Consider the following 24,671-nt stretch of genomic DNA (forward strand, 5'->3'; position numbering starts at 1 on the left):
GCCCAAGCCAAAGCCGTGCTGTGGGTCATCATGTGTCGCCCTTTGGTGGTGTCGATACGAGGTGTCACTGTGCAGTATTTTTTATATAGTGCACTATACTTTTTTTGTAAACAAATATAGTGGTGGCCATGCAGGCGCACCAAGGTTTACACACCTTGAGTAAAAAAAATGCATTTGAGCGCCTTTTGGACATTGCTAGCCACAAATTGGTAGATAAAATCGGTATATAAATGCTGACCAGACAGGATCACTTTCCAAAAACATTTCATTGCCGTGAGGTACAAAGTACATGGCCTTTTATGGACATTCGCCGGTGATCCGAAAATATTTCATTGCCTCGGGAACTTCGTACTCGTGGGATTTTGTTATTGCAGGGTTTGACTGTATACATGATTGTATGTCAACTGTAATGTCGCTTGACCCCCTCTCCCGTATTGTATGTCAGTGGGGTGAGTACGAAACGGGAACGTGCATGGCTGAATTGCAGAATGAGAATTAATTACTACTGGACTGCCAGCCATCGGATAATGATACTGAAGTTTGATAATGCTGCACACCGCTGCTACACCCTGCAGAGGCATAGCAGTTCTGAATGTTAAACCCGTCAAGGATTTAATTAGATGACTGTTGGCGCTGCCACAGATTCTGAAGCATGTTGAAATTGAGTGCAGCTTCTAACTTGGCTTCAAAGTTGTGTAAATTTGCCTGCCGTGTCTTTGTGCAAGAAGGGGGAGTGAAACGGGGAAACTGTCTAGCTACAAACAGTGCCCTTTCCCTCTAATGGCTCCCAGAAATCTGGCAGTTAGTTTCGAGTGTAACCTTGTACAGTAAAACCTCGTTACAAGAGACACTCAAGGGACACAGTAAACGTGTCTCTTGTAACCATGGTCTCTTGTATGTGATGTTGCTAACATGGCGAACATAGGAAAACTAAGCAAACTGGTTTCGCTCAAATTTCTCTATAGTCAAGTGTCTCTTGTAACAGTGTCTCTAGTAGCGAGGTTTTGCTATACTTAATTCTTTTTTCTCCCCATTCTTTTTGTTCCTGGCTGCATAAGTGCCGTGTTAGCAGTATGTTGTTCATTACAGCGTTGCATTTGGGAGTTCCTGTGAGTAAGCTCCCAGTGCGTGCCCGCATTTCTTGAAGCTTGATCTTGCTTGTCTGTTTTACTTCTCCCTTCTTCGTTCTCCTTGCAGCTTCTTGCAAGGGAAGCGCAAGTAAGGAAGGAGAGACTGGAGATACTGCAGTGCCTCCAAGGTAGTACTTCAATCAAGTTTCAAGCAACACGATCTTTCCCTTTCGAGAAGGCCCTGGTCCTCATGCAATTTTGGGGGCACCAGTTATGCAGGGTGTCCCAGCTATCATGCACCAAGGTTTTAACTCTTTTGTGACTGCGCCTACTTAAAATCGTTCAGTTTGAACGATACCCTTTTCATAGCATTCCAGGCGTTGCTGGAACAAGTAAAGTTATTTGGACTTAGCTCAGAAAATGCCCCTTAAAAATCGGTTTTGTTTTCATTTTTGCAACAAAAATGTGATTTTTGACACGCATTTGCATCACCTGGGTGTGGAAAAGGGGCGTGGTCATCGCGCCTCACTGCTACCAACGAAGAATGCGTGCCACTCGTAATAACTCTGCATCAGCGTTTGGTTTTTGTTATCAGGGCATGAATGGTAAATCAGAAGATGATTTTCAATCGTCAGGTTTGCACTCTGACAGTGATAGTCCCTGAAATCGGCCAAAAATGTCAAGCAGTGCCTGTTTGCAAAGCTACTTTGTGATTTTAGGCAGTTTTTATTGTCTTTGCGCACGTCGTTCTAAGTTGTGTTGTAGTTCTACTTACCACAGGACCATTCGCGAACAGTTTACAACAGTTTCAGTTTTGTTTCTGCATCGCAAAATTCATATTTGGCACTACTACGCAGTTACCCAACTTCAAGCCATGCCGCCTTGAGCGTCCGCTACTAATCCTCAAAAAAGCATGCCGCTCCTGATTTCATCCCACTCTAACGCGATTTTTGCGATAAGGACTTCCGATGCAAGTCAAAAGATAACTGCCAGTCGCCAGATATCTGTGCCGATGAGGAGAGCACTTCAAACCGGCCTTACACCCTGCCAGCTGTTCGCCTGCCAGTTTCGTTTGTATACGAGGGTATCTCTGGGGGTCTAGTGTTGCTTCTTAGTTGAACTGTCTATTCAGACGGAGTCTCCAATAAGTTTTGTACTGTTTCATTTCAAAAATGTTAGGTGGTGTTGCTGCAATGGAGGAGGATCGTGGGGCTGATCTTTTTTATTGCGCAACAGCTACCCGGCCTAAGTTTGCAGGGCATGATTCTAGCACATCGCACCTCATTCCTGCAAGAAAGGCTACAATAGCAAATCAGAAGATGATAATAAAGCGCAACTTTATGTTTTGAGAGATAACTGACCGTGAACGTCAACAAGCATCAACCACGGAGTTCCGTTTTCAACTTCATGCATTTTTTTCCGCATCGCGTGTTTGTCGCAAATACTGTGCTGGCCGTAAATGAAAAGTCAGTCATTGACAAGATGTTTTTATGTTACGTGGGGGCAAATTTGTGCCTCTGATAATGTCAAACCTCCAGATTCTTCCAGGGAACCAGCCGAAATTGAACAATTTGAAATTGAGGTTGGGCTTCACCGCAAGGCACGAGCACCACGTGTGCTATTTTTATCGAGCAAACTCTTTGTAGCAGGAAAAGTTTTCTAGCTGGAAAAATGTTTTTTTGGGCCCCTAAAAATCGGTCAATTTTCCCGCGGTCATGAAAGAGTTCAAAAAGAGCCATGGCATTACTCGAAGAAAACCTGGTGCATAATGTTTCCAGTGCAGTGGAGTAGCAGCCTGCATTTTTTTCATTAATGAGACCTAATTATATGTAATTAATTATCTAACTTCAGAAGTAATGTCCTAATCATTAAAGTGTTAATGAGGCACTTGTGTTAATGAAGCTGATTGAAAGCAACTGCTTTGCCTGTCACTTGCCTGACGAGACAGTTATCACTTTGATAATGGAATGCATGAAAGGAGCAGCAACAGCAAGTTTCGCGGGGCACTTGTGGCAGATAAGGCCCAAAACTCGGTTGCGATTTCTCGGAGCAGCCTGTTTGAGGGCACTGCCGTCAAGCTTACTAACAACGCCAAAACGAGAAAATACTGTGTTGTCCACTGTGCTGCAACAGTGGCGAATCTGAACACTGACGCAAGCTCGGCTGCAGCGTGTGGTTGGGAATGTTGTCGGGGCTGCTAGTAGGGTCCGTTTCTTCAGCATCGGTGGTGTCCACCAAAGCCTGCACATTGTCGTCAGCCCTTACAAACTCGAGTGCCGATGTGTTGTTCAAAATGGCGCCGCACTGGAATACTGACAGCTCTCAAAATTAACTCTCGAAGCACCGAGCACTGTCATTTTCAGTATCCGAGCACCTCTCGTCCGGAGCTGCGCAACAGAGCCGCTTTGCCCATGACAAGCTCTGGATCAACCCGGTCGTGACCATGCTGCCATCCCCTTATGTCAGATTTGATGCGCAATATCGCGCTCAAAAATTCTGCGAGAAATTTCGAATGCCTCTGTAGCCGACATCCTTTCACCGGCCTGTACTTGTCGAATAATATGCGCTTTTGCCACTAAATACAAATACTATTTTTTTTTTTTTTCTTTCCCGCGACGATGGCTTTAAATCGCACGCTACGCCGCAATTGTCCCCATATGCGAGCCAACACTTGTGACTGCTGAAATACTAAAAAAAAAAAAAAATGCCAGAGTGCTTCTGGTCGGTTTCCTTTCCTCCTCTGCTGCCTTTAGCACTAATCACTCCCCGCGTTCTTGTCGTCATGCGGCTTCCCCCCATGCTAGCAGGAGTGCAGCAGACGCTGAAGGCCATCGAAGCAATGCCACCTCATCATCAGCATCGCATACAACCCGCCCGGAGAGATCCACTTTCAGATGCACATGCGGCACTGTGTCCGATATATCGAATGTGCCCTTGATCTGGAGTTCGATACACGCTTACAACAGCGCTGCACTTTTGCACGGGGTTTTTAAGGGGGTCTTCAGACTGTTCGATATACGCAGTAATTCAATATATCCGTGTTCAAGCGTCTCCCTCATATACAGTGCCAAGGGGCTGAGGAGTTGAGGGCCTGGGAGCTCGCATCGAGAACACTAGTGGAGAATTTGGCACAGAGGTTGACCAATGCACTTGCAATGCAGGCAGTTGATTTGGATGCCAAGGGATTAGGTGAACCGTGTGGGGCGCATGGAGGAAACGTAGTCAACGGATGAGATGCGATCACATGGTGGGGAAGCAAAGGGTCTGCCTGAGGCAAAACAGGCGCACTCACACTTTGTAAGGAGATTGTGGGACTTCATGGGAACTTGGCCCTGCTGACCAACTGAAGAACGCGTGATGGTAGCGAGCCAACTTTCAGGTCAACGAGGGAATCTGAGGGGCACGCTGGTCTGACATGATTAGAATGCAACTGGAGGGAAAGACTCACTGTGCAGGGCAGTGTCGTGTGGTGCGTCTTTCCTTCTGTTCCTCCCGTCTTTAGCGCATTGTGTTCTAACCACTTCCTGCCGCATCTGAAACGGCATCTGTGTTCAGTAACTCCTTGCACCTGCACGCAGCGTGAGTTTCGGGGTGGTTGATCGACTGCCCGTTCACCTTTCCCCGCCGGTTTCAGGGGCCACGTCAACGGTGCTGCCCAGTGGTGCCACTCTGTTCACGACATCGTCACGGCAGAGCACGCCGGGAGCGGATGGGCCCCCATCGTACAACCTGGGCAGTGCGGAGGGGCTCTTCAAGGTGTTGCAGCCGGGTGCACCGCCAACAGCCACCGGACAGGTACCCTGCTACAGTTTGTGGCCTTCTTCTTTGAGAAGGTAGTGAGCAGGAAAGGCGAGCATGGAGAGAGGGAGGGAGGGTGGAAAAAGATGACTTCCTGTCGGTAATGGTTGTGGCGTCCTCCTGCTGACCCATGCCCACAGAGGTGAGGTTACTGGTTGCGAGGGACTGTCTTGCCAGTGAGTAACTCTCGTGTGGTGTTCCAGAAATTCTTATCTGGGCGGTGGAGCACTTAGTGTTCAGTGATGCTGGAAGGGCCCTTTCTCTCTTTGTGCTTCTATCCGTTTGTCTTTGAAGGCACACATAGTTTTCACGAAGTGTTTACTAGGCATGAAGTGACTTATCCGCTGGTGCCCGACTTAAGGGGGGAGGTGGGTCTTTAGACAATTTTTTTTATTATTAGTGCCAGCTAGATGAAAATTGGCAGTCTTAAGCAGTTTTTTACACTGATTTCAAATATGTAATTAGTTTTAACATAGCTTGATTTGTTCAAGAAATACAATACTTTGAAATTTATTTTTTGAGGCATTTCTTACGGGGGTTTAGAGCAATTTCGCTTTAGCAAACTCAATGATGATTTATACGGACTTAATGCCAAAGGTCTACTCTGGGGGGCTATGCTATTTTTATTCATTTCGAAGACTTTTGCAAAGCATGAAAGAGGTGAACATTTGATATCAACAATTCGTATAAAATTGCCTCATTTTTATTAATTTTTGCAAATAGGTAAACAATGACAGAGCAATAAAAATAGCATCACCCCCTAGATCAATTCAGTACGAATACAATGGTACCAGTCTTGTCATCCTAGCCTAAGAGCAACATTACAAAAACCCCCGTAAGGCAGAGCTTGGTCTTGCAAAAAAAGAAACTGAGAAAAATGCATTTGAAGTTTTCGATCGCGGTAACATTTGCTACAGCATAGCTACAACAATATAAATAGCATCATTTTGTAGCTCTATTCTTCACGAAGAAAAGCATACCAACTATGTGACTGTAACACAAAAATACCTCTGGAAAGATTGACATAAATTTGCACGAATAACCGTACAAATTGTGAAGGAAAACTAAATTTTCTACTGTTACACTTCAGAAACTGTATATCCTCATTCACCTTTTCTTTCAGTGTCTTTACAGAATACAGAAAGGCACAAATACCATGTGCTGCTGTTATTTTTGTGCTACCAATGAGACTAAAGCACAGCAGCCACCCAAAACTAGAGATTGTCCTGCTATGCATCTCAAACCTACAGCAAGGCTGTAGGTGAAATGCACTTTGGTGACCAGTGCTTCAGTGATACAAATAGCATCAGCTGCTAGACCAATTCAATACAAATTAAATTATACCAGTCTTGTTATCCTGGCTAAAGAGTAAGATAAGGAAACACCACGCAAGGAAGAGCGTGACCTCACAAAATAAACTGTAGAGCTGCAGGTGGACTTCGATTTGGCGATGGATACCAGAGTGATACAAACAGCATCATACAAACAGCATCACCTGCTAGATCTATTTATTGCAAATTAAATGATACCAGTCTTATCATCCTAGGTCAAAAGCCTGATAGTGAACCACTCAGTAAGGCAGAGCATGACGTTGCAAACTAAGAAAGGAAAATCTAGTTTCTAACTCTTGCTACAGCATGGCCCAATATAAAAATCGCCATGTCACTCTGTTCCTAAAGAAAAAAAAAACAAAGTATGCAACCGTACCCCAAACATAACCAGGAAGGCTCTATGCAAGTAATGAAAAACATTTGTAAACAGCGCTGGAAAACTGCACTTTTTGCTGAACCTTCACGTACGGTAGTTCCTTCTTTGCACTTCCTTCAACGTCGATGCAAACTACAGAAAAGCACAAACATGTTGTGCTGCGGACTTTTTTTTCCCCACAAATATAACCAAAGCACAACAGCTAACTAAATCTGGACGTTTCCACGCGGCGCTTCTCGGACCAGGTTCGTACGTGACAGGCGATCTCGGCACCGCCGTCTACGGCGTCTTCCATCGTGTTTTCGTACGCTTGCAGCGCGTAGTTCCTTGAGGTAAAGGTCTCCAGGCATTGCGGCACGAGACATAAAGACGTTGTGACAGAATCGCAGTCACTAACGGCAGAGAAAACGCACCCGAATTGAAAATACTGCGGAAGCGAAGAGACGCGGAACGGGGGGCTCGACTCGAGCGCGCGTGCTCCTGCCAATCAGCGGCTCCGAAACGACCTTCAGTAAATCGGCGGTAACGCTCGTTCTCCCCATGCGACGCCATTTTGAGATGGCGCAAAATACGCACAAAGAAATCAGCTACAAAGCGAGCCCAAGATGGCCGCCGCCGGCAGTCTGCTTCGAGTGTGGCGCGCGCGCGAAGTTCAATCTTTTTTAGCCCGGTTTTCGGCGTTTTGCGGCTCCCGCTGCGTTTTCAAAGTCATTTTTGAGGTTATTCCCGATCAAATTCAGCGGTGAAACTTTTAGAGTAGGTGCTTGAAGGTATAAAGACTTCAAAAATGTGTTTTTCCCAAAATGCGTATTTTCGCGATTTTGGACCATCCTAAGACCCGCGTCCCCCCTTAAAGGAGCACTGACACGAAAATTTTATGTTACACTTTTATTGCTTTTATCGATGTATATGGTCTGGCGAACCTGAAACAGCACTTCAAATACTTCAGCGCGCGATAGTTAATTACATTGAACGGCCTGAAAATCGTTTGTTTCAAATTCCCGCGCTTTCATCCCGAAGGGCGCATATGACAGCCTCCCGCTCTGACCTCACCGCTTTGTGCGGACGTCACCGGCGCCCGCTTGAGAGGGTGTTGCGCCCGCTCGCCGCTCGTGGGGCCGCGCGCTTGAAGTGACGTCACGAGTGTTTGACGAGCGCTGTCGCGTCACTTCTTTTTTCTCTCCTGGAGTGATGTCACGCTGATGTCCATTTGCTGAGTGCCGCTCCGCGCGCTGCTCCGTCGGCGCGATAAATGCGATCCAATTGAACTATGTTCTTCGCGTCGCAGGCCACTCATATTTCAGCCAGGGTATTCTGTTGAGTGAAGGAAGCGAACTGTATAATAATATTAACGCCGAAAATTGGTGTCAGTGCTCCTTTAAGGGGAGACGCGGGTCTTGGAATCCCGAAATTTGGCCAAAAAATCGATTTTTAGAAATCGCCATTTTCGGAAAGTAGAGCTATTTTTCTACCGGTTAGCGAAATATCCAGACCCAGGAGTACGTATTTGAGCCATAATATCAATTTATAGCACCGACGCCCACTAAAATCGGCCAATATTCGACGCGAAAATAGCATTTTTTCGACGACGCGCCCCTCGGGTTCTACATGCGCCACGGCGTCCATCTTGGTCTCATTCGAAAGCGCGTCTTTTCGTTTTCAATTCCCCGCCAGAACCACTCCGTTTTGTCCGTTGGTTGCGAGTAAAACCGGGGTAGAAAAGAGACGGATCGCGCCGCCTAATTGGTTACTGACTGCACGTGACCGCAGGGCGCAACCTCATTGGCTGGGCGCCGTGGGTCGTCTGCTCGGCACTCTCATCACGGGGCAACGGCTCATGTATTCGTCTGTGCGAGGACCGGCAAAAGCCCCGCATGGCGTAAAAATAAAGTAAAGATGTCTATCGATAACCGAAAGGAAGAACAGGCATTATTAAAAGCGCCTGAAATATGATTTTCTGCTCCTGTAACGACGACTTATCGTGAGAACGGCGCCGATACGGAGGTAGGCTTAGCGCCCGCGCGGGCTGCCGAGACGATAGCGTAGCGATATGATTACGCCTGCGGGGGCACTAAGGTGCGTCTATCTTTCGATCAGCAGCAAATAGAAAGAAAAGAAATGATAAAGTGGAGGATGCCGCATGTCGACGTCGCAAGGGAAGTGTGTTCATTCTGTTATCAACGATGCCGCGGCGGGTCGGCCCGCACTCCGGCGCGCGCTTCCGCGTCGGCAGGTTAACATATAGATGAGCGATTTGAGAATTATAAATGTTCGCACTGTGCACAATGTGCGTTGGTGACGTGATATACGAGTAGATTAAACCGAAAACGTGGTTATCCCACCTAGCCAAGCGCATGCACGTCACAGAGCTGTGGCGGGCATTCCGTTACCAGCCCCTTCGCTGCAACTCACTTCACGCGATGCAAATCCGATTTGATTGCTACAAATGAAGCACTAACATAACAAAATAAACGTTTACAACTGCGGTGCACGATCGGGACCTCATCCCTAGTCGCCAAAGAGTGACGGCGCGCTGCCAACAGCATAAAAATTGAAGCAACGTTCTGGCTTTGCTTTTGTTCAGTTTTTCTGCCAGGTGCCATCTGTAGACAAGAGGATTTCATAATTTTCCAATCAATTGATTTCAGCAAACTTGGTATGCTCGTGTTGAGCGAAAAGCGAGCTACATTCTAGAACCTTTCTTTTTTTCATATGCTCAATAGATAAATCTGTCACTTGTAGTACAACTTCAACTGCGATTTTCTCAGCTTCCCTTTTTTTGCATATGTGCCTAGCCTTACAGGGGTTTTGAGGTAGTTTTTTTCAAAGGATTTCTACAAGTGTTATACCGTTGAATTCGGGATAAAATGAACTGCATGCTGAAGCTATTTTAATTGGCTCATTTTGCCTCAAATAAATGTTATGAGTAATAATTAGAGGTCATTAAGTTTTCAGAAAACTGTACTTGGCATAATTAGATTAATTCTATCCAATCAACTATCTTTACAGGAATATAAATAGCTTCAGCATGCATGGCAGGTCTTAAGCTACACATCCATACCATTTATTTAAAAAAAAATTGAATAAAAAGTTCCTTAAAGGCCCGTAAGAAATTACTTAATTAGGCTCCAGTGTTTTCTTTATAACTCAAAAAATAATTCTACCACTTGAAAACTAATTACATATTTGAAATGAGGAAGACAAAACACATATGCACAGTGATTTTCATTATCACAGACCAATTAATAAAAAAGTTCATTTCAAGACCCACGTCTCCCCTTAAAGCATTGTGTGGTTAGCAATAGGTCTCTTCGATTTGGCCTGCACTTTCTGCACGAGTTCCGAATGAGTTCAGCCAGTTAACCGGTCCTGCACTTTTGTCGTCTGCTTCTGCACCTCCTCTCGGGGAAGTGCAGGGAAAGCCGTGAACTCATCCTGCACTCTCTGCACCGTCGGTGAATCGAAGAGAAAAGTGCAGGCGGTGCGCGCTGCGCTCGAAAATCGAAGAGGCGAGTGCTGCACTACCTGAATGAGTGCAGCGAGTGCAGCAAAATTGAAGACACCTAGTGATGCAACAAAGTTAAATATCCGTTTAGGTGGCCTCCTAAGCCCTTACTTTTCGAAGTTGCGTGGTGCGTTCGGTTGAATATAAGACAGCAACTGAGAGATTTTGTCGCCAGCAATGCCACGCATTTGCTTCCAAAGGACATGATGTGTTGGAAGCCATCACTGATTGGATTGTGATTGTGTGTGTTATGGTACAGCAAGATAAGAGAAGTACATACATATCTTGAAGGTTGTGTGTAATACGGCGCGTAAACTGGAGTATAGGTATTCCTTTTTCTTTTTTTTTACCCCCAGAAGATTTGTACGGAAGTCAACCCTAATCTTATTTAGCGGTCATTGGCACAGCGTACATATTAGTTTCGCAAACATGAGGGTGCAAGTGTCCCACTATAGCCATTGCCCACACCAGCACGGTGGCACTATCTTCTGCACGCCAAATTCTTTCGTTCCTTATCAATAAATCTTATTTCTTGTTATTTTGTATTTTATACTGTGGCAGTACCCGTGCGATGTGTGTTGGACAGGGGTGGAACTGCTGCGCCAATTGCGCCATTGTGCGCCAATTTGCCCTGCTACGCCAAGCTGCGCAGAAACGGCAATTTGTGCGATTATTGTCCACTGAGAGCATAAAACGCCAAATTTAGCCGAGTCTTGTCGTCGTCCGGACAGCACTAGTGTTTGCTACACAATAGACGCAGCCGCATCCACGCCGCATCCATAGCCACGGCAGTTCGGTGCACTCGTGGTTTCCTCGTGGAGTTTATCGCAACGTTGTTATCGCCGCGGCTTTCCCGGAAGGCTGTCACCAGCATGAGTAAAAGTACTTTGAACAGTTATCTAGTGATATAACTTGAGGCATGGCATCTGGAATTTGCAGCTGCTCGAAGTAAGATGAACGACCCCTTCGCACATCCTTCGCATCAGTAGTTTTCTTTTTATTATTTTTGCGCGAGTACGCAGTTACTGTGGTGATTGAAGTCTAATTTTTCGGGACCTGCACGAACCGAGAACCGCGACGACGCGAGCTTCCGTGCGAAGGGCTCTTCTGCGATACTGAGCGCATGTGCATGCTCCTCTGGAGTGTTGCGGCGGCCGCTATCACTTTCCTTTAAAACAGTTGCGTGCAGTGCGCCACACAGCCGCCGTACTCGTTCGCGCGCCGACGAGGCCCGACTCGACTGCGAAAGCGGGTCTCTTGATGGGATGCCGTGCCCGCTTTCGCCTTCGCGTCTATTACGGAATGAGGCATCGTGAAATCGCCATCTTCGTTCGCTGCCTACCTTTGCCTGCCTATGATGCCTGCCTTCTCGGTCGACGCAGCGGCGGCAGCTTGCTGCAAATACGGCATCATATTGTACGGCGCCCGTCTTCCTGTTGGGGAATATCGATGCGAGGCGATGCGCGCTCGGCGAGCGCCGCTCGGGTAGGGCACGTTCACGACGCCTGATTTCACGGTTGCGGTTACGGCGGCAGCGGGGCGGCGCACAGCACGCGATTGTTTTAGCTCGAAACTACTTTACCAAAAAATTTAAAAAAGCAGCCACTGTTAGTAACATAGTGTTGATTATACAAATAAAGGCCAAAAAGTCGCTACATTTAAAGGAATTGGCAAAAAAATTCCCTCGCACTTCCCCGAGGGGGAGAGTGTGTAAGTGCGAATGCACGGTTGTTGATTGCGCGATTACGGTGGATATCGTGATCTTAATGAGTAGTCGAGATTACACACACGCACACAACTACAAAGAAAGATATTTCACTCGTTATTGCTGGTACCGTTGCCCGGTCCGCCATCATCGTTATCGAGATGCAGGACCAGCGACCGCTCTCGACGACGGCGCGCGCTCGACTAATACCCTCCCGCGCCACGCGGCCGCTACACGAGCGCCCTCACGCGTCGGAATGCGGAGCGCCAGCTACGCGAGCGAGAGCTCTCCCGCCCGAAGTGGAGAAGAGGCGCCCAACACCCGCAGTCACTGAGCGGAGAGAGGAGGAGGAGAGTAGCGCCCGCCGTTACGGCGAGGGCTACACGAGCGCCCTCACGCGTCGGAATGCGGAGCGCCCGCTACGCGAGCGAGAGCTCTCCCGCCCGAAGTGGAGAGGAGGCGCCCAACACCCGCAGTCACTGAGCGGAGAGAGGAGGAGGAGAGTAGCGCGCGCCCATCTCCCCCCGTTGCTAGGGAAGACGAGGAGCGCGCGCACCCGCAGCTGTTGCTATGCGGACGACTGCGGCGACGATTCAGGCTCGCTTAAGAAGTGCATTCGCACTTAAAAGCAGGTTTCAGTCCCGAGTAAAGGGTATTATTAAGGTGCCAGCTCCTATTTAATTTATGGCGCTCCTTCTAAATAATTCTGGCCTATTCCATTTTTCATGCAGTTTTTTGGATTAGTTGCTCTTAAAAGTGCGCTCAGCCGCATTATTTAAGGCCGTCAGTGTGCTCCAAAAGTGCTCCGAAGCAGCCCCTAAATTGCTCCAAACCTGCTCCAAAATGGGATTTTTGCTGCTCCAAAGCTGCTCCAAAATAAGACTTTTGCTGCTCCCGTGCCTGCTCCAAAACGCTAGACCCTGCTTCCACCCCTGGTTGGAACTCGGCAACAGTTCGCCGCTGTGTTTCAGGTGTAATGGAAGGCCCAAGCGGCAGCTGGGCTTGGTTCAGAAAAGCATTCAATTCCAGCAGAAGTAGATCGCCCAAGTTGTTGCCATGCTGCTTGTTGGAGAAATCATGTCGTGGACATTTGGGGGTACATCCTGAGTTAGGGAACAGGGTGGTGGACTTCACTTGATCATTGCCACAGTCACATTGGAAACCATTAGCCGTGCAGGGATGGAGCTGGTGTGCCAAGGACTGTGAAGGAAATTAAATATTTGAAAATTTCGATGCGCAGTTTTATGAAGTGCAACGGTTTTGCTTTCCAAGGAAAATTCTGACAGCCCTGATGAGTGACTCAAACAGCCGGGAATGGAGACGACAAAGAAGGACCAGAAATGCTAGATATGATGATGTTTCTGGCGATTTTTTTCGCACTATGCTTCTTGTAGCATTCTTAACAAGCTCAAATTTAGGGGGTTGACGTATTCTCCGGTTTATGACGGCAACAACAGTGCCTGTTCCTATGTAGTCCCACCAATCAGTGGACTATTGGGTCGACCAAAATTGGAAATTGCCCGTGCGTGTCGAGATTTCGGCACACGTTAAAGATCCCCAGGTGGTCAGAATTAATCTGTTGGAGCCCTCCACTACGACGCACCTCATCGCCTGTGCAGCGTCGGCTTGTTAACCCCCACAATCAGTCAATCAGACCAAACTGGGGACACCAGATGGATACTTAGAGGTGTAGGACAGAACTGTGCGGTACGCCACCTTCCGCCGTGGTGCTGCTGGTCTCCACTGAAGTGCCTCTGCCTGCATCATCTCACCCCTACCAGCAGGTGCCCGGAGGTGGGGTGCCCCCCCAGTCGTCCCCCTCCTCCTTTGCCACCCCGACGGCCCAGGACATAGCGCAGCTGCTGCTGCCCCACCTGCGCCAGTTCGGGGACATCGACCTGAGCAGCCTCTCGGGGCCAGTGGGTGGCGGTGGCAGCAGCGGGGGCCCAGCCCCCTCCTCGTCCTCCATGCCCACCATGTCGCCTGAAGTGAGCAGGGGCCCCTCTGCCCGGAAGACCACCCCCAAGCGCAAGGCCAGGGACCCGGGGGAGGGGGGACCCTCCACCACCAGGTGCGTGCGCCCCAGCTGGCCCCGCTCCACCAGGGTCTATTGTTTGTTTGTTTGTTGATTGATTTAATGATTTATTTATTGTTTGTTTGTTTGTTTATTTGTTTGTTTATTTATTTATTTATTTATTTGGGTAAGTGCCTGCAAACAACGTGATGCCTTCAGCGTGGTGCAACAGAAGAAACAAAGGAAAGGAAGATGTGTAGGATGGAGAAACAAGAGCATAAAAAATGAAAATAACATCAACGGAACAAACACCACCACATGACTGACTCACACATGATTTTACAGCACAAAAGAACACACTCGGGCTTTGGACACATTTTGAACAGCTCGGACAAAAGTGCTGCAACAGTCAAAGATGCTCAGATCAGACACTTCAAGTGAGTAGTAGAGGAGTTGCATTTCTCTGGACAGGACTTCTATGATTGACGGCCGGGTAAAATAGTGGTGAGGAACGGCATCGTGTGGGGACGGGAAAATTGTGATGGAAGTTAGCGAATCGGCATAGTCAACAGCACCAGGAAGAAGCTTGCGAAGAAAGCACATGTTGAGCACAGTGCTTCTGTCACTCGGTCTGCTTAATCCAGTGTGGTCAAGTATTCTGTTGCACGTGTAATACATTCTCCTGAAAAGGTAACGATCGTAATAGATTCGAACAAATCTCTTCTGGTATGACGGAAAGAAATTCAGGAGTCTATGCCATAATTCTCAAAGAGAGAGGGTTGTCTGAATTAATACCTGTGCATAACAGGGTCACCAGGAAAAAATGTTTAGGTCTCCTGCACTTATTGTTGTTCAGCCAAAGGTAAATTCCTGTCCAGCCATATACGATCGGCCTTTTATGGGTGGTATGCTTTGCTGCAAGTTCAAGCTTTCAAACTGCTCATTTGATTCTGAAAGCAATCTCTATAGCTGGTGTATTGTTAAGTTATTGTTTGCAGTTGCGCGGGAAATTGTTACTGTGCTGTGCTGAAAAATTTAATATGGAAGCCAAGAATATGAAAGTAAGTATGTCACGGTAGGGCGACTGTTATCAAGAAAACTGCTCTGCCTCTCTTATACAATAAGGTCTACGCAAGGCACATTTCTTGCAAGAAATTGGTGATACTGGTAGTGTGTAGCTTGAGAGTGGTGTTAGTTGTTGTTTCATACCAAAATCATTCACTTATTCAGTAAAAAAAAAAAGGGGTGGCATTCAATTGGCGAATAGGAAAGGGGAAAGCACACAAATTGGATTGTTTGGGTACCGTCATAGGCGTCTTTCCAAGTCCTTGTAGAGATGAAAACAGAGGCTGACACTTTCTCCGCCAGCGCGCAAAAGCCCGGCAGGTCTTGAGGGGTCATAAAGCTGTAGTGAGCTGATTCTGGCTTACTCCATTTTTCCATAATCTTGATTCTTGTCAGGCCACCTTAATGTGAAATTAAGTCAGCCTAGGTTTAGGTAAATCCGTTGGTTGCTCTGTAAATTGAACTGCTTGCATTGTCGAGTTGGGGTAGGGAGAACATCTTTCCCCTGTTTTGCATTGCAGGAAGAGGCCAAGGGCCGCAGATGCTGAGATTGGTGAGCACTGCTCCTTTCCTCTTCTCTCTCCCTTTTTTATTTTTTGGCTGCTTCAAAATTTACTCTGCACTCTTACAAGCTACATTTTTGCTTATTGAAGATTTGTTCAGGGGTTCTTGTTTTTCTAGCTCGAGCCCTTGTGGATCTTTTCATTGTTTTTTGTTTCCCCCATGGTTTGTAGGCTTGTCCCCAACAAAATTCTGCAAAAAGATATGCGAGTTGTCGGCTGTTAGGTTGGAAGGAGGGTCCATCTAAAGCACCGTCAAAAGAGGTCTTTGGCTGACAACTTCATGGAAGAACAAAAGCTACTCAGTCTTTAAACCGTTTGCAGTACACAAAATAGATTTGGTCTCATTAAACAGCCAATCCTAGTGCAACTTGCTTGTAGCTGTAGTACTTTGGTGGAAATCATTTAATTGGTGGAAATCATTTTAATTTGGCATGGAACTTTAGGAAATATTGAAGCCAATGCCACGTAGGGTGTTAACATGGCACTACCATACTTATATAAATAGCTCCGTTGGTTTCAGTACGTGCAGATTCATAAGCTGCATAAAAGAATAGGGAAGACGGCACTTTATTAGTACAGTTAAACCTCGTTATAACGAAATTGAAGGGGCGCCGCAATTTGCTCGTTATAGCCAATATTTCGTTATAGCCGTAGCCGACATTTACTGCAAATATTATGCATTGTAGTTACCTAAAACCATCCTAAAACAAAAAGCGGGCGAAATAGCATCTTGCCGCACGGCGGTAGTCAGTAAAATAAACACGTTCCGGAGATAAAAAGGAAAAGTCATGAACCTACTTTATTGCAGTTCAAAACTCGCATTTCAAACAGACTTTCAAACAGTCCGTAATTGGACGTTGATGTACCTTCCTGATGCGAGCGATGGCTCGCTCAGCTGCGGCCGCTATGTTCACGCCCTCGTGCGCGCCGAAGTAGCGGCGCAGCACGTCCACCGCATCTAGTGCCTCCGACGCCGTCCTTAGCGCTTCCTTTCACGCCACGTGCAACAGCACTGACGATGGACTCTCGGTTGCTCCCGATGGTGGACAGTGTACTCGTCCACACGTCAGTCTCTTGCCACCTTACCACGGAGTGCACCTTACCTTCCATCGCGCCGGATGCGACATAGCCGTCTTCTGTTCAAGCGTGATAGTCTTTCGCTTTCGCTTCCCGCCTGTCGCACTCGCGTTGTTGTAATCATGCGGGCAGTACGACGATGAAGCGACGTCGGCGATACGAACAGGGGAGGAGGGGGGACAGGAAGGCGACGCAACCGCGCGCGCCGTGTGCATTGGGGCTCTTCTCGTACTCACCGCGGATAGTCCGCGGGTAGTCCGAGGATTCCCCGAAGCCATAGGGATACATGGGAAAAACGAACGTCGGACTGCTTCTCGGGGAGCCCGCGGTGAGTCCGAGACTGTAAATCGAAGGGCCCCATTGTCTGCATGCCGTGCGCAGAGAGAGGAGGGTGGGAATGGCTTCGCGGGCGCAGCGTCCGCACGGCGCGCCATCCAGCTTCGCGCGCGTGGCGGGAGTTTTGAACTGCTAATACAGTTGCCGCGTCGCGCACTGTCTCAAATCCGCGTTGCGCACTGTTGTAAAATTAGCTCAAAATTTGATTTCTCGGCGAAATTTGTTCGTTGTATCCCGTAACGGGCAAATTTTACCTCGTTAAAACGAGGTTTTAAATACATTGGCTTCTATGGGGACTTTCAAGGGGAATTACAATTTGCTCGTTATATCCATTATTTCGTTATAGCCCGTCTCGTTATAACGAGGTTTAACTGTATTGTTTAGCCAGGGACAAGTCGTCAAGTACCTCTTTTCATTTCGGGTAGTGAAAATAAGTATGTCGCTGTGCGGCTCACTGTCATGACTGCCAGCACTCATTCTTGCAGCGTACTGGCCGGTAGATCTAAAAATTCCGCCTTCAAATGTTCTAGGGCCTTACCAGAGAAGCTGTTTAGGTTCAAGGTATTTTAAGTGATGCTCTTTCATTTGGGATAGGGTTGTGCCACGCTGCCCCAATCCACTTGTTCTGCGCCATGCTGCTCCAAAAGGCAGTAATGCGTCGAACCTGCTCCCACTTGGTGCTGCGGAATGTGCGGCAACAGTAAGATGATGTGCAATGTTGCACGGGGAGCACATAGACTCGTTTGTTCAGGTGTCATTCACAACGTGGTGAGCTCCGGTGGACTCCCAAAAAAGGCCTAATGGTCTGATTCGTTCTTCACAACTTCCCTGTCTCCGAGTGGCGGCACAGTTTAAAAAGGACTTGGGAGTTAGTTTTGGATGCGGGAAGTTTGTGCGCAAACTCTGCCCCTAAATGCAGCTTCACTGCACAGCGCACTGCACCATGATGCTAGCTTTATCACCAGCAGTCCTTGCAATCTTCCCGCTCATTGTCACGAGCAAAAAATAAAAAGGTGTGCTGTTGAGTGGGACCCTCCACTACTTTATCTTATCACAAGTGTGCTTAACATTCCGAAGGTTTGACACCCCCAGTGCAGCACTGGCACAAGCGAGAGGGGAGACTCCGCTAATCTATCAGTCATCTGCAAGTAATCAGCTCAGTAGACGAGTCTTGCCACAAAGCACTGCTTTTCAGAGGTATATAAATATAAAAACCATAAATATAAAAATATAAAAATCAAAGTAAGTTTGAATTAGTCGTTTTACACAAAAACTACGTGTGCCTCCTATTTTTTATCATCATAACTGTAAAAATAAAATTTTTGGTCAAAGACCCATGTGCCGCCTTAATTTCATCAGAACTCTGACGGAATTGCGATGCAGGATAGTAGTTGCAGCTGTCCTTGTGACGGGGAGAACGTAGGCCGCATACATAGGAGGCACGGTGGTGACATTCGAATAGGGCAGCGGTGCTGAAATCAAGCTTTGTGGAATGCAGGGGGTTCGGCAAATGTCCTGGTTGGTGGCTGCCTCTGCATGTTCACTCGGGGTTGGGTCAGTCATTGAAGGAGGCAGCAACGTGCGCTCAACATTGGAAACTCAGTGCATAAACAGCTGCGGAATGAGGCACCGAAGCGAGCTGGATCCAGCCAGAGATCTGGGACTGAGGCAGCTCAGGAGGATGGCTTGGTGGGCTAGTTGGTGGGGCGTCTAGGAGGGGTTAACAGCGCACGTAGTCGAGGACACACAGGAAGAGAAGACAGGACAAAGCTCTGAACTGCAACTGAGACAGCATTGAGCCATGCTTCGACTCAACGCTGCGGCATGCAAAAGACCAACGATCGGCCACTTTTCTGACATCAATGCTTTTTTTTTAGTGTGGAAAGGCAGGGTGATGAATGGGTTAGCCAAAGTTCCAGTGGAGGAGAAGACCGAAGAAAATGATGTTCCAAGTGCAACACAAGACGGGAAAATTTTCATCTCTGTCTTTACAAGTAAACTCCTCAGGAGTAGGCTGTCCACCTGGTTTCGATGCACCCGCAATGCGCGTGCCTGCGTATGGAAATAGCTGCAGTCCAGCTCTAGGGGAGGGGCACCTACCATATTTTCTGTTTTCTAATACACTTTTTTTTTTTCCTCCCTGAAAATTTGCCCCAGAATCGCCAAAACGGTGCTAGTGGTTGTGTGTAATAATCACCACAACAGGGCAACCATAGTCAAACGCTTCCGTGACCAAAGCGCCAAAGACTGCGAGAGGCTGGCAGCAAAGCCAAATCGGCAAAATACGCAAGCAAGGTTCATCTCTTCACGCACTGTATGCAACTTATTACATAGTACAGCAATGCAGTCATGCTTGCATACACACACAAAAAGAGGAAGAAAAATGAGCTCGCCAACATCCTTCTGTTAGGCACAGGCGCGTTATCTGCAGGGCGCAAAGGCAGCGGGGCCATGCGAGTGCCTTTTGCGCCAAGAAAAATTACATAGAGATATACCAGCAGGTAGCAAGGGCTTTTTTTTTTTAGATAGATAGAGCATCCAATATAGCTGGCCCATGCTTTTCGCTGGTGAAGGGGAAACAGTGGCAAACGTACATAGTACGCCCAGTGCTTTGCCTCGAAGCCCATTGCAAAAGGTCAGCCAATTTTCTCTCGATAGCTTGTTCACATATTCTACCATCTTGGCAGTGAGTAGAGCAATGCGCTTTTTGAGTTTCCGATTCATGCGCTGCTTTTTCCACCTGTTCAACCGGCTTCGTTGGGCTTCCCATGTGTGAATAGTGACAGCCTCTCGCCAAACATTTTTTTTTATTTTATTTTTTAAGTTTTTGCGACGAGTTTGGAAAGGTGGCACAATGGGTTCTTTTCCGTTGAGCATATTATCACTGGGGGCTGGCGAGAGCCATCTTAGCGTGATAACAAATGACATTTTCGCCCCCATAAATGGCTTGGTCTGCACAAAAGGAGTTTTCAACTTTTTCTTTTTTTTCCCGGTTTACAAAATCCGCCGTGCGTTAGAATTGAGGGTGCTTAAGATTCAAGTAAATAATACAGTAATTAGAGTCTGCTCTCGCAAGATGACACAGCTTACTGGACGGGCGCCCTTTCGCCTCTTGCCGTTTCCCCACAGATGACTTGCGGTTAGAGGAGATTCCATCCTGCCAGGAAATTTCAGCCCACGACCTGGCAGTCGTTGCGCTCAAGGTGAAAATGTCTTTGCCCTCTCCCTTGCCTGTTTTCTTTTTTCTTTAATGGCATTTAACGCCTGTTTAGAATTGTTAAATACGAGTTTATTCGGAGACTCATCTTAGCTGTTCATTTTATTATAAAAAGGGGGAGGTGTATTTGCGGGCCGTCTCGCCATTTAGAGTGTGCCCGTAACAGTGGCGATATGGCTGCAAAATGTGTGGCTATCCCAAAAATGGCAAATGTAGCCCTAGGGTGAAGCTCTCTGACCAGCGTTCTTTCGAGACTTTTTTGTTGTTGTAAACGCAGGGGAAGGACAGAGAAATGCTCTTTTCTTTGCAGCTCCACGGTCATTTCGTCTACTCTAGTTCCAACGACTGCTCCGCACGCCGTCACGACCTTTTGGTGAGAGCCGTTCTTAACGTTCAATTCTCCTTCCTCTACATGGTCACATCAAACTTTTGCTCCTTTTTTGCAAAAAAGAAACAAGTGAGGGCACTACTACCTGCCATGTAGCTACCCACAGACCACCACACAAGCTGAAGCCCCACAGGTTATTTCAGGAGACTTCTTGTAGAACTGTGCAAGATGTGAATGTACTGCTTAGCGTGTAGTTCACAAGCACTGCTGCAGGGCCTTAGAGGTAGCTCGAGCTGATTTACAAGAAAAAAAAAAAAGAATGTTGCGAGTGATTATTTTGATTAATGCAGTGTAGTCTGTGCTAGCAGTGCGACTAATCTTCGTTGAAGAACTTCATTCACTTTCGACGTTTGTCTGGTTGAACTGAATTCAGAGCTGGGCTTTTTGCATGCGAGGCCAGGCAGGTGTGGCAGCCTAGGCCTATCGTGAAGGGAAATGAGTACCATAAGCCACTGTGCCAGGAAAGACTCAAAATAAAAGTTGGCTGTCAAGTGAGTTGGGTGAATCGTGTGAAGTCAAAAAAAAAAAAAAAAAAAACCCTTCTGTTCACTTGCAAATTGGACAACTAAAAGTATCGGTGTCAAGGCAAAAAGAGAAAGGTGAACAGTGCTGAACTTTAATGTTAAAGTACATGAAGACTGCCACATGCAAGCGCTTGTTCCCAGTCGGAGCTATGGAGACTGTTTGCATGCATAAGTTTGTTATGTAATTCTGAATCTGTGGCTAAGGCGTTACGCTACTGAGCACGAGGTCGCGGGTTCGATTCCCGGCCGCCGCGGCCGCTTTTCTGATGGAGGCGAAAAGCAAAAACGCCCATGTGTACGAGATTTCAGCGCACGATAAAGATCCCCAGGTGGCCAAAATTAATCCGGAGCCCTTCACTACGGCGCGCCTCATCACCTGAGTTGCGTCGGCGCGTTAAACCCTACAATCAATCAAATCAATAATTCTGAATCTGTTACCATTCTATTACTGTCGTATCTGTTTGTCAGCATTGGTGGGAAATTTACTATGGTCAACTCTCGACAATTTGAAGTCACTTAGTTGGTATTTTCGATTAATTGGAACTAATGTTTCAGTCCCAGCAATTCTACCTGGTTGAAATCACTGCATAATTTGATGGTGAAATTCATTATATCGGTTAATTAAAAGCTATTTTGAATAAAAAGCATTGAGGTGACCGTCATCTCTAAGTGAAATTCAAAATTTTAAGCACCAGAACACCGCCGTGCCCTGCACTATGTTGGCACCATCATAATCGAGGCAGCGCACAGGTGATAAAGTGGCAGTTTAGTTAAGACTCGTGCCAGCATAACGAACTCCCTCTTTTAAGGTCCTCAACCTTCTTTGTTGCGCACAGCGCCATGTGAGCAGTTTGTGTGGTGATGCTTCAGGCTTCCAATTTAGGGATAATTCTCAATTATCAGGGCAACTTGTGTCGTACGCTCGAATTGGCGACGACAGCAGAGATCTTGAACAAAATCAAGAAGGGAGACGTGTTGCAGGCTAATAACAAAGCTGTTCTGGTGCTTTTTGTTTAATGCGAAATTCGGTTAGTTGGAAATTTTTTGTGGGCCCCGGAGATTTCGTATTAACAAGAGTTGACTGTATACTGGGAAAGTCTCATTGAAATGAAGTGGTGTGTTCGAATTCATAACAGGAGGGAGGAGGGTGGGAATGGGACAAGACGTGTGCCGTGTAAAGGCAGAAAAAAAAAAAAAAAAAGCCTCCTGTGTCCTTCTTTGAAAGCGCCATTTATTCAAGTGCCTCAAATTGACTGGAGTGCCGATGAAGCTGGCTTCAGTTTAGCAGAATCTGGAGCGCACCCTACAGAGGCATCAACCTCTCCTCCACATCTGCGTTTCACTCGTTTGGTGATCCTATGCCCAGTTACAAGTTAAAACTGCACCGAACATTTACCTGCCCCAAGTTCCCATTAAAGTCTCCTGTCACTTAATTTTCAACTCATTAAAATACCATTTGGAAACACACCGTTTTAGTCGACGTAGCACCTAGACAGAGTGTTGCCACAACTGGTCGCCACTGCAGCAAACTTTCGGGTGTGACGTTGCAGTGAGCCAAGGATGCGGGCTCGATTCCAGGCCACCTCCGCTGCTTTTTGTGTGTATGAGATCGCGGCACGCATTAGAGATCCCCAGGTGGTCAAAATTAATCCATAGGAACCCTTCACTACGGCGTGCCTCGTCGCCTGTGCAGCGTCGGCACATTAAAAACCCCGCAATGAATCGACGTGGCCACAACTGTGGTGGCAGGCTCTTGGTCAACTCTACAAGTGTGCGAGACACGAGTGCAGCCAATGCGAGACGATATGCTGCTGTTATGGCGAATGAGTATGGCAGCTGCGTAGTGTAGTACACAGAATTGTTTCAGATCAAACCACTTTGTCAAAAAGTAAATAAACCTCTTTTGGCAACATTTTGCTCACCACTAAGAAAAAAAAAAAAACAAGTATAAAAGGGGGCTGCATTTGGCAGAATGGAAAACCGAATTCGTACCCACTAGCCAGCATGTTGGAGCTATTTTCTCCCACGGTACCTTTTTTCTTTTGTTTTCTGCTCTCACAAACGCAGGGCGGTTCGATCAGTTCAGCCAAAATGCACAGTGCCAGCACCCATCTGAGACTCAACAGTGCTGTTCGTGGGCCTATTTCCTAGCCCTCAGCATCAGCACGACACTTCACGATGCCGGTGTTTACCGTTTACCAGACGAGTATAGGACGTCATAGCCACCCAGAGTGAACCAATGATATTTGCACAAACTTCCCAACGCCTTTTCGTGTATCTTTCGAGTTTTTAAAAAAAAAATGGACTACCCAAACCACGTCTAATGTGTGCTGTCATCTTGCAGGCAGCCAACATCACTTCCAGCTGACCGTAATGGCCGCCCTTTTCCTCGTTTCGGTTTGGAAAAGAGCAATTTTCAGTCTTCATTTGCAATGCAGTGACGCAGATTAGGGCCACCACATTTTGAACTTAGCTCCCTTTAAAGTAGTTCTTCCAGGAAACAGTGCGTTTAGGGGCCCTAAAACTCCGTTGCAGTGGTTGGCCTTTAAGAAAAGCAATGGCTCATGTAGCGTATCACTCTGTCGAAGTGACGAAGCTGTATGTCAGCGCAGGCATGCGTTAGGAAGAAGATCGCGCCTAATGCGTGGCATCGTCTGCTTTCTCTCACGTAGCTAGTTTGTTGTCCCTGGAGTAATTTATGAGCAGATTAGGTCCGAAGAATCACGGAAACGACCGGTGTCACATTCAAAGTACTCGGAGTAATGCACTCTTTGTGACTCGGGAAGGGACAGCCGGCTTCCGTTGATAGGACGCTGAGGTAACTTACGTTGTCACTTTTAAGTTGTACCCGAGTATAGTGTTTGCTGGATTTGTGCGACATTAGTGCCACATCTCCCGGTAGTATTTACAACCGTCCACTTTTCCAGAGCGAAGTCGCACAGCTCTCTCTCTCTCTCTCCCATGCTTGTTGTTTGCACGAAGGACTCCAGCCAGTGTGTCAAGTACCTGGGGAGCACCAAGACGGTGAATGCGCTCGAGGTGTACAGCACCAAGGGGCGGCCCACAGTCCTCTACACCGCCTCGCTGGACGGCCTCCTGCGATCCTACGACGTAGAGGTAGGGAACGCCCAGCGTCTCTTCCCTGTCTTCTTGGGTGCGGCCTCTTGAAGGACTACTGAAGCACTTTTAAAATCGGGCAAAACTCTACTTTTTACAATTATTACATTGGTCAGTTTGTGCCTGTAAAGTTTTTTTTGGTCATTTTTAGCTTGGGGACAGGGGTATTCGTCGTTGAAGTTGACCATACGCCCCGCCCACTGCTTTCTGCCACATCGCCGGAAGAGTGAGAAACCGAGAGGCAGCGACCGGAAGTAGCGTCATATTTGAAAGATGGCCAGCGACGTGTGCCGCCGCTTCGCTGTGTCCCAGTTTTCTGGGCGAAGTTCCGAATTAAGCAGGCGTGTAATCTGCACTTTACTAATAATCATTATCTTAAGTTGCTTCCGCGTCGATTTTTTAACCGTAATGCTACTGTGTGATTCCCTAAAGCGACTCCTAGATACCAAAGATTTCCTACCCGAGCGCCCGTGGCTACTACATTGCCTTCACGAGTAGTCGCGGGGCCGGCCGTGTCGTCGGCTGCTCTGTGCTTCATACGCGAAGCGACGGGCTCAAACAAATACGGAGGTACCCCAAGTTTCT

At 47.3% G+C, this 24,671-nt stretch overlaps 1 protein-coding gene across 6 annotated transcripts in view; it reads left to right on the forward strand.

The window, feature by feature from the left end:
* The window catches only part of LOC144149283 (uncharacterized), an 82,621-nt gene that overhangs the window by 40,478 nt on the left and 17,472 nt on the right, over positions 1 to 24,671 (forward strand). For 5 of the 6 annotated variants that reach the window (XM_077680834.1, XM_077680836.1, XM_077680840.1 and 2 more), the window contains 7 exons: positions 1,198 to 1,258; positions 4,705 to 4,865; positions 13,567 to 13,856; positions 15,386 to 15,417; positions 19,970 to 20,043; positions 20,368 to 20,430; positions 23,952 to 24,086. In XM_077680834.1, the coding sequence (XP_077536960.1) occupies positions 1,198 to 1,258; positions 4,705 to 4,865; positions 13,567 to 13,856; positions 15,386 to 15,417; positions 19,970 to 20,043; positions 20,368 to 20,430; positions 23,952 to 24,086 (816 nt within the window). The remainder of the gene's footprint in view (positions 1 to 1,197; positions 1,259 to 4,704; positions 4,866 to 13,566; positions 13,857 to 15,385; positions 15,418 to 19,969; positions 20,044 to 20,367; positions 20,431 to 23,951; positions 24,087 to 24,671) is intronic. The other variant, XM_077680835.1, reaches the window with a different exon arrangement.

This window comes from Haemaphysalis longicornis, unplaced genomic scaffold (genome assembly GCF_048455015.1).
Source record: "Haemaphysalis longicornis isolate Haplotype H1 unplaced genomic scaffold, Haemaphysalis longicornis Haplotype H1 scaffold_8, whole genome shotgun sequence".
NCBI lineage: Eukaryota > Metazoa > Arthropoda > Arachnida > Ixodida > Ixodidae > Haemaphysalis > Haemaphysalis longicornis.